At 44.4% G+C, this 14638-nt stretch overlaps 1 protein-coding gene across 1 annotated transcript; it reads left to right on the forward strand.

Annotated features, from left to right (window-relative positions):
* The first annotated feature begins 397 nt into the window (after positions 1-397).
* On the forward strand, positions 398-11371 carry AMDHD1 (amidohydrolase domain containing 1). The gene is made up of 9 exons (XM_057425032.1): positions 398-583; positions 2091-2197; positions 3194-3258; positions 3815-4092; positions 6211-6436; positions 7361-7485; positions 9793-9886; positions 10282-10442; positions 11104-11371. Exons 1-9 carry the CDS (start codon positions 447-449, stop codon positions 11216-11218), a joined length of 1308 nt encoding a protein of 435 aa, XP_057281015.1. The 5' UTR covers positions 398-446; the 3' UTR covers positions 11219-11371.
* The last annotated feature ends 3267 nt before the right edge of the window (positions 11372-14638 follow it).

A 14638-nucleotide genomic window follows, 5' to 3' on the forward strand; every position in this document is an offset into this window, starting at 1 on the left:
GAATCCCCGGATGGCAAAACTGGTGCTTTGAAGCCTAACATAAACCAGCACCGTGTACAGGTATTGTCACGTTGCCCTGCACCACGTCAAGAACAGCATCCCTCACCTGGGGCAGGCAGCTGCCACATTGACCCTGCAGCTTTTTTTGCCCAAATTCTGCCAAGTGGCGGATGTGGCCGGGGTGTGAACGGTCACCGCCATCCACCTCACCCCTGCCCTGTCCGGGTAGAATCATGCGGCCCCTCCTGCCCTGCTGCCCACCTCCGTGCCTTCACCCTCTAGGGGGAGGTTGGTAAGCAAAGGCCAACCCGGGCACGGGCAGAGTCAGGGGGTCAGGGCCAGGCCCGCGGGGCCGCAGGCGGCCTCCCCAGCACCGCCCCGGGGGACTTTGAGCCGAGGAGCGGCCCCCTTTGCACCGCTCGTCATTGTCCTCACCGCCGAGGGCCATGGCGGGCCGGCACCGGCTCCTGCTGGACAACGCGCAGCAGCTGGTGCTGGTGTGCGCCCGGGGCGAGGAGTACCTGCGGCGGCAGGACGCGGGCAGCCTGGCCGTGCTGCGGGACGCCAGCCTGGTGGTGGGGCTGTGAGTGCGGGGCCGCGGGGCCGGGGCTGGCTGCGGGAGGGGGTTGCTGCCGCTGTCCCCGCCGCGGTGGCTGCCGCCGGCTGCCTCTGGCCGGGAGCAGGGCACTGCAGCTGCCTGCCTGTGTGGAGCGGGACTTTGCAATCCCCATAGGATCACAGCATGGATGCTGTTGGAAGGGACCTTAAAACTCATCCAGTTCCAACCCCCCTGCCATGGGCAGGGACACCTTCCACTGGACAAGGCTGCTCTGTCCAACCGGGCCTTGAACACTGCCAGGGATGGGGCAGTCACAACTTCTCTGGGCAATCTGTGCCAGTGTCTCACCACCCTCGTAGTGAATAACTTCTTCCTAATGTCTGATATAAACTTACCCTCTTTCAGCTTAAAGCCATTCCCCCTTGTCTTATCACTGCGGGCCCTTGTAAAAAGTCCCTCTCCAAAGTTCTTGTAGGCCCCCTTTAGATTCTGGAAGATTTCCCTGAAGTCTCCCTGCAGCCTTCTCTCCTTCAGACTGAACAAGCCCAACTCTCTCAGCCTGTCTTCAAATAACAAATAATTTTGACTATTTCAATCAAAGTCCTGATAACTTCCTTTATCATGCTGTGGTCACACATCAGCCTCCTGAAGATAACTTGTGCTTTTGAACACTACAGCTATCTTCTTCTCCCTCTGCTTTCTATGTGAACTGACATGAACTAATAGCAGTGGTATAAATAATTTGTATAATGAATGAAATTACAGTTAATAATGTATGTAATTACATCTCTGTCATTTCTAAATGCTCTAACTGCTCTTTGCATCTTAAAAATTCAGCCATGTAGCGCAGAGGCAACTTCATTGAGGTTCCCATGATGACTCCCAGTTGCTGTTCTGGTAGCTTGAACAGAGCTGGAGAAAGACAAGGCTTAGAGGACAGAGGTACTGCACATGCCCAGGGAACCCTGTTGTGTAGGTGAGGAAGAACTCCCTGCATGGCTGGAGGCAATTTGTCAAGTGCAGTCTGCGGTTCCCAGTACCATCCTTGAGCTCCACTGGGAGAAAACTGCTGTTGAACCAATGATCAGTCCCAAAGAGGTTTATCCCCATGGCTTCCAAGGGCATGAGGGTAAGATTCACGGCCAGGCAGTGAAGGCTGGTGATGACATTTTGATTTCCATGAGAGGGAGAGGGCCCTGCAGATACCTGCTGGAGTAATGTTGTGTATCTGCTGATCCACAAGGGAAAAATAATGTTGTCTAGCAGAAATGAGAACAAAAGAGTACCAAGAGTCCAGAGGGATCTAAGTAGATGACATGACAAGTGTCATGGCAAACAACATGGAATGCATGGCATTACTCCACCATTTTCTGTGCGTCTGTAAGATGAGCAAACCACGTCCCGTGTGCATCTTCAGTCCTGCTGAAGGTCCCTACCCCTGCTTCCAGAGAGTTGTTGCTCCACTAGTTCTGTCAGTGAGCACTATCCTTTTCAGCAGGCTCATGATTCCTTTGTCCATTGTTGTTTGCAGAGATGGTCGTATCAAAGCTGTGGGCCAGGCAGATGTTATTCGCAATCAGTTTTCAGGAGCAACATTTGAAAGAATAATTGACTGCTCTGGGAAGTGCGTGTTACCAGGTAGGTGTATTTGTTCCTAATGACACAGTGCTGAATTGTGGCAAGTGCTTAGAGACAAAGTACTCACGTGTGCTAATGCGTGTTAAACATCCCTCCAGCCTTTTTTCTTCTATGTTCAGTACAGGTTTGGCAGTATCTTGTGCTGGGGCAGAGTATCATCGCTTCCTCATCAGGAGTGCTGCAAGGAGAAAATTGCAGCACTCAGGATGATTCTTTTGGGCTTCATGGTGGAGCTTTGTCTCCTCTTTTTTCATGTTAGAACTGTTCCTCTATCATAGATCACATGGTGATGTAGCTGGGTCACATAGTGACTTTCCACATTCAGCTCTCTTTTCTGTACCCTTTCTGCCCATCAGCAGTTCAGCCACAGAGCTCTGTCTCCCTCCTGCCCATGGCCAGTTGGAGGCAAAAGGGCAGCAGAAGATTTTAAGTCACATGCTATGCAACTTCACCTGATGGAAAATAAACCTGGGCAAGTCTATTGCATGAGCTTTGCAACTGCTGTTAGAGCATGAGCTGTTAGGCCTCTGTTATGTTTGCAATGGCCTTGGGCATGCAGTAGGGTTGGTTTTGCAGCTTGTAGAAAAAGCTGGAGTAAGTGGACTATTGTTAGAATAAGTGCTGTTGTACTAAGCCCAGCCTAAGCAGTTTGCCTTTTTAAAGAACACAGATGTAAACTCTAACAAACTCTTTCAAAGTCTGCCATTTATAATTTATTCCACAGTTTGAAAATGTCATCGAAACACCATGAAAACCTCAGCAACTGGTGCACTCACCCAGAGACATTTTGCATAATGTGTCACACCTAAAAAAGCTGAAAGAAAATTAATAGCTTTTAAAGAAAATCCTAGATTTTGTGCTGCCTGGATTTTTCTTTTTCTGTAACTAATAGAGACTTTATGGGGAGTTTCTGCTGTTTAATTTGCTTGCATGTCCATAACCTTTTCTCTTACACAGTGAAGTAATGCAAGTGTACATTTACTTTGTTTCCTTTAGGCCTGGTAGATGCACATACACACCCAGTGTGGGCTGGTGATAGGGTTCATGAGTTTGCAATGAAGGTAACAGCATAACATTACACATCTGGATTTTTATTTCCTCTTTCTTTTTATTGCACATAACTTTCTAGTGAATCCCATCTTTCATTTGTAGAAAAATGCATATAATCTAAGGAGGGATGATTTCTGAATAACAGTAGTCTGAGAGAGAAGTGTAATTGCAGCCTTTGCAGCCAGCCTTGGTATAGTTTTGCATTAATTGAAGCAATGCAGGAGTGCCACCTTCTGTACCATCTAACCTTGATTCCCCCACCTCCCCCACCTCCCTTTTCTCCACATAAATGACTTTTTGAGCTAGAGATAAATTTTCCCCTTGGGCTCGGGGGGAAGAAAATCTTCAAAGTAATTCTCTTTATGTCACTTCTTACAAGACTGCTTCACCCAAGTGGAGGGGAGAGAGAAGAGGAAGGGGAGGGAGGAAGAATTAATGGAGATTTCTGTCCTTCCCCCGACTTCTTCTCTTTGCAAAGGGTTCTCAAGGCACTTTGCAGAATCCCTTGGATTCATTTAGCAGCTAAATGTATGTGGGTGTTGGATTTTGTTTCCTTTTTTCCCGAAGCTGGCGGGTGCATCCTATATGGAGATCCACGAGGCTGGGGGAGGAATACACTTTACTGTGGAACACACTCGCAAGGCCACAGAGGAAGAGCTGTTCAGTACTTTCAAGCACCGACTCGAACGCATGCTCAGAACAGGATCTACGTTGGTTGAATGCAAGAGTGGATATGGCTTAAATTTAGAAACGGAGCTTAAAATGCTCCGGGTGATCGAACACGCAAAGCAATGCATGGACATTGGCATTTCCTCGACGTACTGTGGAGCTCATTCAGTGCCAAAGTAATATGACTTAATTCTTCTTGCTCTTGTTAAGTCTTACTGCTTTGCATTGAAAATTGCCTGTTATTTTCAGAAACGTTTCTTCTTCCCAGCCCTCCTGAAATACTTTATTTGAAACAATAGCCAGTGTTTACAGAAGGCTCTCCTAAATTTTAATTCGAAGGAAGACAGGGAAGCATTATTTAATGGCTACTAAATGCCAGCGGCAGTTTAGCACAGAATCCCTGCCTCCAGCTGAACCTCCACTGAATATAACACAGATTACAGGATTTCCTGTACAGAAAGTTCTTCTGCTACTCTCAGTCTCTGCCATGAACTTTTATTTTAGCCAGCTAAGAAAAATAAATGGCGTATCTGATCCTGATATACCTCAGTAAAAAGCCTTAATTATGCTTCCATGCAATGGAGAAATGCACACATCTTATATGTATGTGATGAGTAGAAGACTAAAGTAAACATGTTTAATCACAACTATTGGCTCAAATAGAGATGCCATAAAGAGCCTTTCTCACTTTGGCAGTTTTTCCCTATGACTGGTTGGAAGGACCTTAAAGCTCATCCAGTTCCAGCCCCCTGCCACGGGCAGGGACACCTTCTACTAGAGCAGGTTGCTCAAAGCCCCTTCCAACCTGACCTTGAACACTGCCAGGGATGGAGCAGCCACAGCCTCTCTGGGCACCCTGTGCCAGTGCCTCGTCACCCTCATAGTAAAGAAATTCTTCCTAATATCTAATCTAGCATCTTTCAGTTTCTGTGGGACCATGATATAGAGCATTGGCAATAGGCAGCACTTACTGAAGTATGCACCAAATGGTGCAAGCTACTTCAGTCTGAGCCATTCTAGAAAAAAATAAGGCTGCCCTGTTTAAAATGATGCTTGTTCCTGCCCATTGCTTTCAAAAACTGTTTCCAGCCTTGGGACTTCCAGACTTGGAGTATCTGCAGTTCTTTAGGAGTTGAACCTAGAAAATTTACAGGAAGGGGACAAAGAAATAACTGTTCATCCCTTTAGTTGTCATTTTGAATCAAATTCATGGGTCTTTTTTGAAGTGATTTCCTGAGCAGAAGTCTCTCGCATTAAAACAATGAGTTTTGCATTCTTGGGCATTATGTCCCGCCAGAAAGTGAAACCAAGACTTGTATTTCCCTCGTTTTTTTCTTGGCTCTGGTGCTAATCATTCCTCCAAATGCTGCTGAGTCAAAGAAGAAAAGGGAGAAAGCTTGGTGTGGTAAAAGCCTGGGCAACCCCTATGACTGTTTCAGTGAGAGTGAACAAAATAAGGGCCCTAAGCCGGGTTCTGCTCTGCCTTATAACTGCACAACCTTGTTTATAAATCCAAGCAGAATTTGGCTTCTAGAATTTACTGCCACTGTAAAACTCCCATGTGTGGCACTTGTATAACACCGCTCTGTGCCTGAAGTGGGGATTGAGATGTCACAGGCATTTAGCTGCAGTGTACCACTTACCTGCAGATCTTAAAACTGCAAAATACTAGCAACCCAACTGCATATTTTGGGATTGTTAGCTCTTTTGATCAGAGGCATTTACTGATCTCTTCTGGGTTACCTCCCTCTAATAGGAGGTTTGTGAATGGATCTGACTTTGATAAATTGAACCTTGGGAGGCCCCTCTGATTCAGAAACAGTTGCCTAGCTATCACTCTGAATAATGCAAAAAGATGAGAGGTAAATTTGAAACAATGATTCGTGCTGTACATCCCCTTTGAGTGTTGATCCTTGCATAAACATATTGCATGAACACCACTGAACGTATTTAGATAATCATTTACGTATTTTAAATAGCTGTGTTTTAGGATACAGGAGGTCAGAATACAGGAAAGCAAAATATTTTGTTTTAAAATATCGCATGTCTTGGTTAGCATCTAAGGTACCCACCTTGTAAAAAATGTATAGTAATGTAGTCCAATGTTCTTTGAATGGATAGTAATTCATATTTGAGAATATGAAGCAGTTTTAAGCTTTTAATCTGAAGGGGTTTTGAGTGATTTGTATTTGCATCATTTTCTAAGCAATGTGGTAATTGCATGTGTGATGTGAGTGTTTGCCAGGCTTCAAGGATGTTATTCTTATGGCTCCCTAACATTTTCTTTTCATTAGAGGGAAAACTGCTGCTGAAGCCACAGATGACATTATCAATAACCATCTCCCTAAACTGAGAGAACTCAAACTAACTGGTGAAATACACGTTAACAATATAGATGTGTTCTGTGAGAAGGGAGTCTTTGATCTGGAGTCTACCAGGAGAATTCTTCAGGCTGGAAAAGATATAGGGTTACAGATTAACTTCCATGGTGATGAACTCCATCCGATGAAATCTGCTGAGGTACATCTTTGTTAACATTCAGTGGAGCCATTTTTTGCTCTTGGAGGGGCTGAATCTTTGAAAGAATTGCAGTTTTCAGAGGTTTTCTTTTCTAAGGCTTTATAAAACAGACCATTCATAGGCATCTGCTTCTGTCAGACGATGGAAAGTGCAGCCCTTGTGCAGCTTTGGAGTTAAGGACGTTGGAGGAAGCCTTGACCTGCATGCAGTAACATGCAGTGCCTAATCAAACATTGACTTTGCTTATCTTCCACATGGGGTACAGACGGGGAAGGTGGATATCCCTGAACCCAACAGCAACTTGAAAAATCTTTTTCCCTTAAATGTTCTGTTAGCAGCAACAACTCAGGTGTGCAGTGAGCGCACTCAAGAAGGATGGTTTAGTCAGGAACAGGCTCCCAGATAGATTGATATAGAAAGTCACTCTAAGACCACATTTCACCATCATTGCTTCCTTCCTGTGGGGTCTGCTCAAGTTATTCTTTGCTTTATTAGAAAACAAACCAAAACCAAAGCCCAAAAAACTTGATTAATCATAAAAGCTTTTTTGGTGCTTCACTGTTGAAGGCAGCAGTTGCACTACTAGTTCTGCAGCCAGTGTCAGTTTTGTCAGCTGTTTTCTGCTGGTTAGTTTGTGAATAGGAGTTGATAATGGTTTTATTCATAGCTGTCCCACAGTTTGCTTGTCAGACGGCTGAAGACACCACTGAAGGTACACTTCCACTCAGTGGATGGTCAATGCCTTTTCGTGGACAACTTCTCCTGCAATAAATTAGCAAATACTTTGTCTCTGCATTCCATTTGTAATTTCAAGCATTCTTTATGGGTTTTCTTTAGTAAATTTTACATTAGCAGTGAGTTCTCTCCTGCAGTCAATTGCAAACAACATTGCTTTACTGCACTAATTGAGAATGAATTGCTTAGCTTGGAGCTGAACTCGGAGCCCGGGCTATCAGCCACCTTGAAGAAGTCAGTGATGAAGGTATCAAGGCAATGGCAAGAGCTAAGTGTGCCGCTATCCTTTTACCAACAACTGCCTACATGCTAAGGTAAGGCCACTAGATTGATGGAAGACTTTTGTAACAGCAAAACTGTATGGTTTTAGGGTCTTTTAATGTAAAAGCATAAGCCTGTATCTATGCCTCAAGGATCAGGCTTGATCAGTGAAGACAATCACAAACACAAAGAGAGCATGAGCCTCCTTAGGTCTTGTTTCTGGTGGAAATTCTCAGTAATGAGGCAATATCCTACTTCTGAGAAGTCTCACAGGAGATCCGGAGTGATGCAGTCAACGCTGGGATTTAACCATTGTGACAGGATGAGGGATCAATCAGAAAAAGAAGAAATCTGGATGGTTTTCTTTAACCCATTTAGACTTTTAAAACTGAGTTGGCTTCTTTTCAGGCAAATTATCTCTGCAGTATATGTATTTGCTCTCTTGCAGAAGGTTTTGCTGTAAATGAATCCATCAGCTATCAAAAGAGCTGAAAGACTGTGGGTAGCATTTTAAAAAACTTATCTGACTTTACCCAGGCAATACTGAGCAGAATTCCCTTAAGAACACTATTTTCCTATGCAGATATTACAGATAAGCATAGGTGGATCACCTACTTACCCCTAATGCCAAAAATAAGCCAACTAGATGATGAGGACCATAACCCAGTAATTGACTTGATTTTGGTTTATTTTCAACAGCCCGCTTTGTGAGTGCCATAGCCACTGGTGCTCACGCCTGTGACCATGCTTGTGCTTGTATTTGTGGTTACCTGTTCATGTCCTGCACAAGTGTTTTTGAACCACTGATTGCTGGTACATGCACTGCCAGAAGACAGATCTCAGGGAGGATGTGTGGTCCTGCAAAGTCATCCCAGGAGCAAAACACCTGATCAGGCAAACTGACCAGGGAGGTGAAGGAGACAACAGAGATGCAGCCACCAATAGAAGAGGCTGTGGCTATAACTCACGTGTTACTCCAGAGACTCCATGCACTGGAAAGTTTATAACCTCAGGATAAGGCTAAGATGGAGATAATAACAAGCCATAGGAAATGAGGCCTCATTTGTTGCAGTGTCCTGTTTACTGAACACAGGACTCCTAGTCTAAAAATGAAGAAGCCATGAATGAGAGACTTGTTAAGAGAGTATTGGAGGTCTGAGAGCTGTGCAGTGTATAAGAAGTTGCTGTGAGGTAATGTACATCCTTTGCTGACCTCCTTCAGCTCCTTCAGTACTAGTTATGAGGGCTCAGATCTCGGAAGGTCCTGCCTGTACACAATCCCTGGTTTGAAGAAAAGCAGTAGTGGCCAGGGATCCTTCACTGGCTGACCAGGGCTGGTGGTCAGTGTGCAGCTGGAGAGTTGCTTAATGGTAAGCACACTCTTGTTTTGGCCTTTGCTGACCGTTGCCTGCAGTACTCCTAAGGAGTCTGGCAGCAGAGCACAGCGGGGGATGCAGAGGCTGGAAGGACATGTGAGGACAGGGAATGGCACTTCAGACAAATCCTCTTAAACACAATTAATTCTTGGAACATCGTGTTATCATAAATCTGCTAAGAGTATTCTGTAGGGACAGGATTGTCTTATACTCAATGTAAGTACTTCATTAAGACCTCGTTTATTGTTCTTTTCTGTTAACTGCAATGCTTTTAATACTACTTTCTGAGCAGCAGTCACTCTAGTGTTTCATTTCTATTGTTACAGTGCATTATTTCTGGACACGATGTTTGGTGCTATTGGTTTTACAGCAACTACGGCTAAAACTTCGTGTATTTCCTAGTGCCCAGCCTTGCAAACACCTTCCCATATTAATCCAATGGCTAAACAATTTTGAAATGGCCATTCCGGATATTGAAATTATTAAAGGTTCCTTTTGCATTAACAGCGCTAAGTGAGAAAATCCTCTAATATACACGACTTTAAGGTCACGGCTTCAACTTAACATTTCAAATTGACAACAGGGCTGGGAAGGGGTTATTGCATTGCTTGTGCCAAGTATTTGGGAGCCTGCCTTTGAAGCTGTAAGGACTAGAAAACACTTCTCAGAGAAATGAAGATTTTCACCTATTAAATCCTGGCATGGCTGAGGTCTGGATAAATACCAGAATTTCAGTGGCCTGAAGCCTGATGGTTGATCCTGGCTGCTCCCACATGATACTTCAAAAGAATGGATCACAATTCCCATTCTCGCTATCTGTAGGGTGATAGGTAGAGAGCCAAGAGGAGAATGTGGGCCTTCATCCCCAAAAGAATCAGTGTAGCTGAATGCATGCATCTAGCCAAACTGAGTGGTGGCTTTTGCTTTTGTAAATCATCACATAATAACTAAGTGAATTGTACTGACAAGTGTTTTTCCCGCTAGACTGAAGCAACCTCAAGCTAGAAAAATGTTAGAAGAAGGAGTTATAGTTGCTCTTGGCAGTGACTTTAATCCCAATGCATACTGTTTTTCAATGGTAAGCTATTTTTCATTCTTACGACACCACAAAATTACGCAGTCTCTTACTAGTACAACTTATGTGTAGATCTCGCATGCTTAAAACTGTCTTTGTATCTGCAAAGAGAGCTGTATCACCTGATTAGACAACTGCTCATGCTTATTGAAGTGTGTTGGTAGTTTTTGCCAGCAATTCTTGAAACCAGAAGGGGTTCTATTCTTTGTATAAGCTGAGAGGCTTATAAAAAAGGCTCTCAAAGTTCCTGATTTTAGATTTCTGATTCTGGAGTTGGCAAGATTTACATTACACAGAACAACTCCTGTTGCACAAGGAGGGAGGAACGCTTAGGGATCTGAGGCACGAACAGCTTTATTTGTGTTACTGATAACTCCCATTTTCCACTTGCCTATTAGCCTATGGTGATGCATCTGGCCTGTGTAAACATGAAGATGTCAATGAATGAAGCGCTGGCAGCTGCCACCATTAATGCAGCTTATGCTCTGGGAAAATCGGATACACATGGCTCCATAGAGATGGGCAAGCAGGGGGATCTTGTGATCATAAATTCATCAAGGTTTGTTCTTCCATTGTCATCTGAAATGTGATTTAACAGAAGGGACTGGTTTTCACCATGTTTGGATAGTGGAGAGGTTAGTGAACTCCTCGTGCCACTAGCATTTTAGACCCACTTTCATTCTCCTTAATTGCTCCACTGGAAAATAAAGCCTAGGACTTTTGGCACTAATATTACAAATAATCCATGCCTAATTACAACTTCTCTAAAGGCAATACATGCTTATTTCATGGAAGGAATTTTCTACTGATTCAGAATCATAGAAGAAGTCACAGGATGGTTTGTGCTTGAGGGAACCTTAAAGCTCATCCAGTTCCAACCCCCCTGCCATGGGCACGGACACCTTTCCACTAGACCAGGCTGCTCCAAGCCCTGTCCAACCTGGCCTTGAACACCTGAAGAACTTCTTCCTAATGTCTGATATAAACTTACCCTCTTTCAGCTTAAAGCCATTCCCCCTTGTCATATCACTACAGTGATAGGGATGATCACTATCATTTGCACATGAACTCACCGTATTCATGCAAAAAGAAATCAACATGTACACCTGGAATAGTGTTTTCCCATGGTTCAAGCAAATCTTTTATAATTACCAGGTGTACTAGGTATATAAGCCACTCTGATGCAAGTTTGGATATTCTTATACCTCTTGTCTTTTTAGGTGGGAGCACTTGATTTACCAGTTTGGGGGACATGAAGCATTGATCAGCTACGTTATAGTTAAAGGAAAAGTCATCTATCAAAATGAGGGGTGTGAGACAATGATCAGTTACTGAGAGATGATAATTTAAGAATGATGATAATTTGGAAGCTACTATTAGCATGGAGTATTTCAAAGCAACAGACAAATCAGGTTTCTATTGTACCAGTAAATTGTTTGCCTGCTCACCTTACCAGCCTCTTGTTGAAATAAACTTTACCAAGCATTACCCATTTGGAACATTTTCACGTCTGTTGTCCTTCTCTCTACTGCATGAATATAATTCCTAGTTGTATCCTTTTGAAATAAGTCAGTTTCAAAAAATGGTTTCTTACACAATTAATCTATTAAATCTATTCATCTATAAAATTACATATTGTATTTGAAAATAACCCAAAGAAACCACCAATGAATGAAGAAGTTCATAATCAGGTAAGATTTATTGGGAAGAGTGACCCGTGACAGAGGGCCAGAGGCTGAGACATGGACATTTGGAATGGTCCTTGGTGGTACTGGGAGGCCCAAGGCAATGTTCATAGCTCCTGGGTCTGCTCAGTCCCAAACTAAGCAGATACCAGAACCGGAGTCGTGGTGGGAAGCACAGCATCCGACCTCTCCAAAATACCCATCTGCTTTCTGCAGCCTTCAAACTCAGCAAGAGCCAGCAGTTGGGAGCCCAGCAAGGTGCTGCTCACCAGCTGATCTGCAACATCTTCCCTTGCCAAGGATCAACCAGCTCCTTTGGAGCTACAGGGGCAAGAAGAAGGAGGAGAGGAAAATGCAAGTACACTGCTCACTGGCTGCTGGAAGTTGGAGTGCACTGTAGGTTAGAGGTTGAGTCAGGCTTACTGTTGGAAATGAGTGATGCCAAGTCTTTACAGTTTACTCTTACAGGCAGTTAACCCAGTGAGGTCTGATGAGTGCAGCCAAACTCTCCAAATCTCAATTACTTTGGGATTTAAAAAGTCACATGCAGTGTCATGTTGATGTTCCAAAATCCACCTGATTTAGTTTATTTTAGGCTGAATCTGAAATAACACAAGACATGTTTGAAGACATGTCAAGTTTGAATGTGCTTCTAATAATCAGCTAAGTTTGAACATGCTTCTGACGATAAGTTGAGTGTATGACAACACCTACTCAGAGCAATGTCAGAAGATCCTGTTTTTTTTAAAGCTCTCTTTCTTTTTTTCTTTCCACTGCTATTTTTATTCTTTTTTTCTGGGGCTTCTGCCATCATTTGGGGAAGTGACATGAAGAAAAAAGGATGATATAGCTCTGGGGAGTTCAAGCTGCTGCAGTGTTTAAGCAGATGGTCTGGGGTAGGGAGGGTCTCTGAATACACACTGGCTGAGGCTTTTCTTCAACTTCAAATGGTGGCTACAGAAACAAAAGAACTTCATTTTCTGAAAGTCATAAAACTACACCTGACAAGCACTAAGAACTCAGCATCAAAAATTATATTGATACAATCAGGTGGCATAACCTGTGGCACAGAGTAGTGGTTTAGTGAACCAGACCCCTGAGGAAGAACGACAGTCTCATTCTGACCAACAGATAGTTGAAAGCCATCACAAACATGTATGAGCTTTATTATGACCTTCTGATCTCCCGACCTTTGGCACATCTGCTAACATCCAAAATACGTAAGCCCCCATAGAGTATCTTTGTTCCTGCTTTGAGCCATGCAAGCCAACTAAATCAGTTTTCAAAACAATTTAACGGCATTCCTGCCACTAGATGTGTTTTCCCGTAAGCAGATGTTGCACCAGATGTGGGTGTGGACTTTATAGAGCTTGGAAGAACACCTGAAGTATGCAATTGCACAGTCCGTTCTAACCAAGGCAGCCTTCATAAATAACATCCAAGCAGTCAGTTGGGGGAGCTGTCAGGGTATGAGTGTGTGGCTAGACCAGTGCCTCTTGGCTTTGCACAGGCACAGTGTGAAGCTGAGGCCACCGTGCTGCAATCTGTGCTGGTGGTCCCTTGGTCCCAGCCAGCCAGAAGTGGTGTGAGTGGGACCAATGCCTAGCACCTCCCCTCTGAAGTGCCTGAGGCATTGAGGGGCCCAAGATTGCATAAGAAAAACCTCAAATATTCTTCTGCTGGACATCACTACTGATGTGAGGGGATTCTTTTCTCATGGGAACCATAAACCATGTGCTTGCCTGACCAGCTCAGGCAAATCCAGTAGCCGTTTGGAAATACACCCCAGGACTGTAATTAATGGCAGGTTTGCAGTTAGAGCAGGCAGGTATACTTTGGTGATGCAGCTGGCTTCAGTGCTCCCGCACCTCCACCTTCATGGTCCTGCCACTGCAGTGTTACCACCATGCCATGCAGCTGTCAGGGAGGGCACATCCCACTGAAATGCAGTTTTTTGTTTGTTTGCTTTTCATGTGGGAGCAATGACGTTCACTCGCTGGCTCCCACAGTGGCTGGGGGTGGGACATGGAAACTTCTGCTGGCTTTGCTGCTGAAGGAACCATATGGTTTAGCCATAACATGAGGCTGAAGGCAAATGTTGGCCCTACAAGCTCTAAGCCTGGCTGCTTGTTCCCACACTTGATTTTAATTAATACCTTATTTTACACAGAATGGAACAGCTTCAGGGGGAGACTTGGATATGCCTGCTACAGAGCCTTGGGCTGAAAGAGTAGGGACTGAATTGGTGCAGGAGAGACAGAGGCCAGAGATGCTGCAAGTGAGATGCAGAAGGGAGATAAAAGTTCTTGTGCCATGAGTAGATACCCCATTTGCCAGGTCTTCTGGCCAGGTTAGGTGTCTCCCTGCTGGCTTGCCAACAGGCATGGGTCCTCTCCTGGGGGCTCATGTAACACTGTAGCTCTCAGACACTTGAGGGCAGCCCCATACTAGGCTTTTGCTGTCCCTTGCAGCACAGCTGACAGCCTGGAAAGATTTCTAGCTCATGCTGAACCCCCTCCAGCCATGGGTATCAGGCCAGTAGTGCCAGGGCTGGTGTTTGTTAACCAACCTTCACATGTCATCACTGCACCGTGATGTGAAGTCCAAGTCCTGACTCTTCCCTTGCAAAACAAAGCCTGTACCAGAGGTCAGTACTGTAACACAATACACTGTGACACCAGCCCCTCTGTGGCGATGGAGCCTTTGGATAGCTGGTGAGCCATGGGAGTGTAGATGTTGTGCTATTGCTTCAGCACCAGCTCAGATCTACAACTCCTACATCTCCTCCTCCCCCTTGCTTTCCTGGCCCCTGTTCCACCTCTCCTATTTCCAAATTAAGCTTTTGCTTTACATTTTCATCATCACACATGACAGGAAAATAGATTGCTGCAGTTGTATATGAAACCTCAGTTTATTTATTGCAGGTGTGAGCTCATAGCTCTTGGAAAGCTGCATCGAGTGTAGTTCATCACCAGAACACAACATATTTGCTCTGGAGCAATACCCTCCAAAGTGCATTTTCATGCACACAGCTTTTGTGATTTATGAAGCACCTGCTCTAAAAATACAA

This window comes from Pezoporus wallicus, unplaced genomic scaffold (assembly GCF_028554395.1).
Source record: "Pezoporus wallicus isolate ANWC-B61680 ecotype Strahan unplaced genomic scaffold, APGP_CSIRO_Pwel_v1 scaffold_3294, whole genome shotgun sequence".
NCBI lineage: Eukaryota > Metazoa > Chordata > Aves > Psittaciformes > Psittacidae > Pezoporus > Pezoporus wallicus.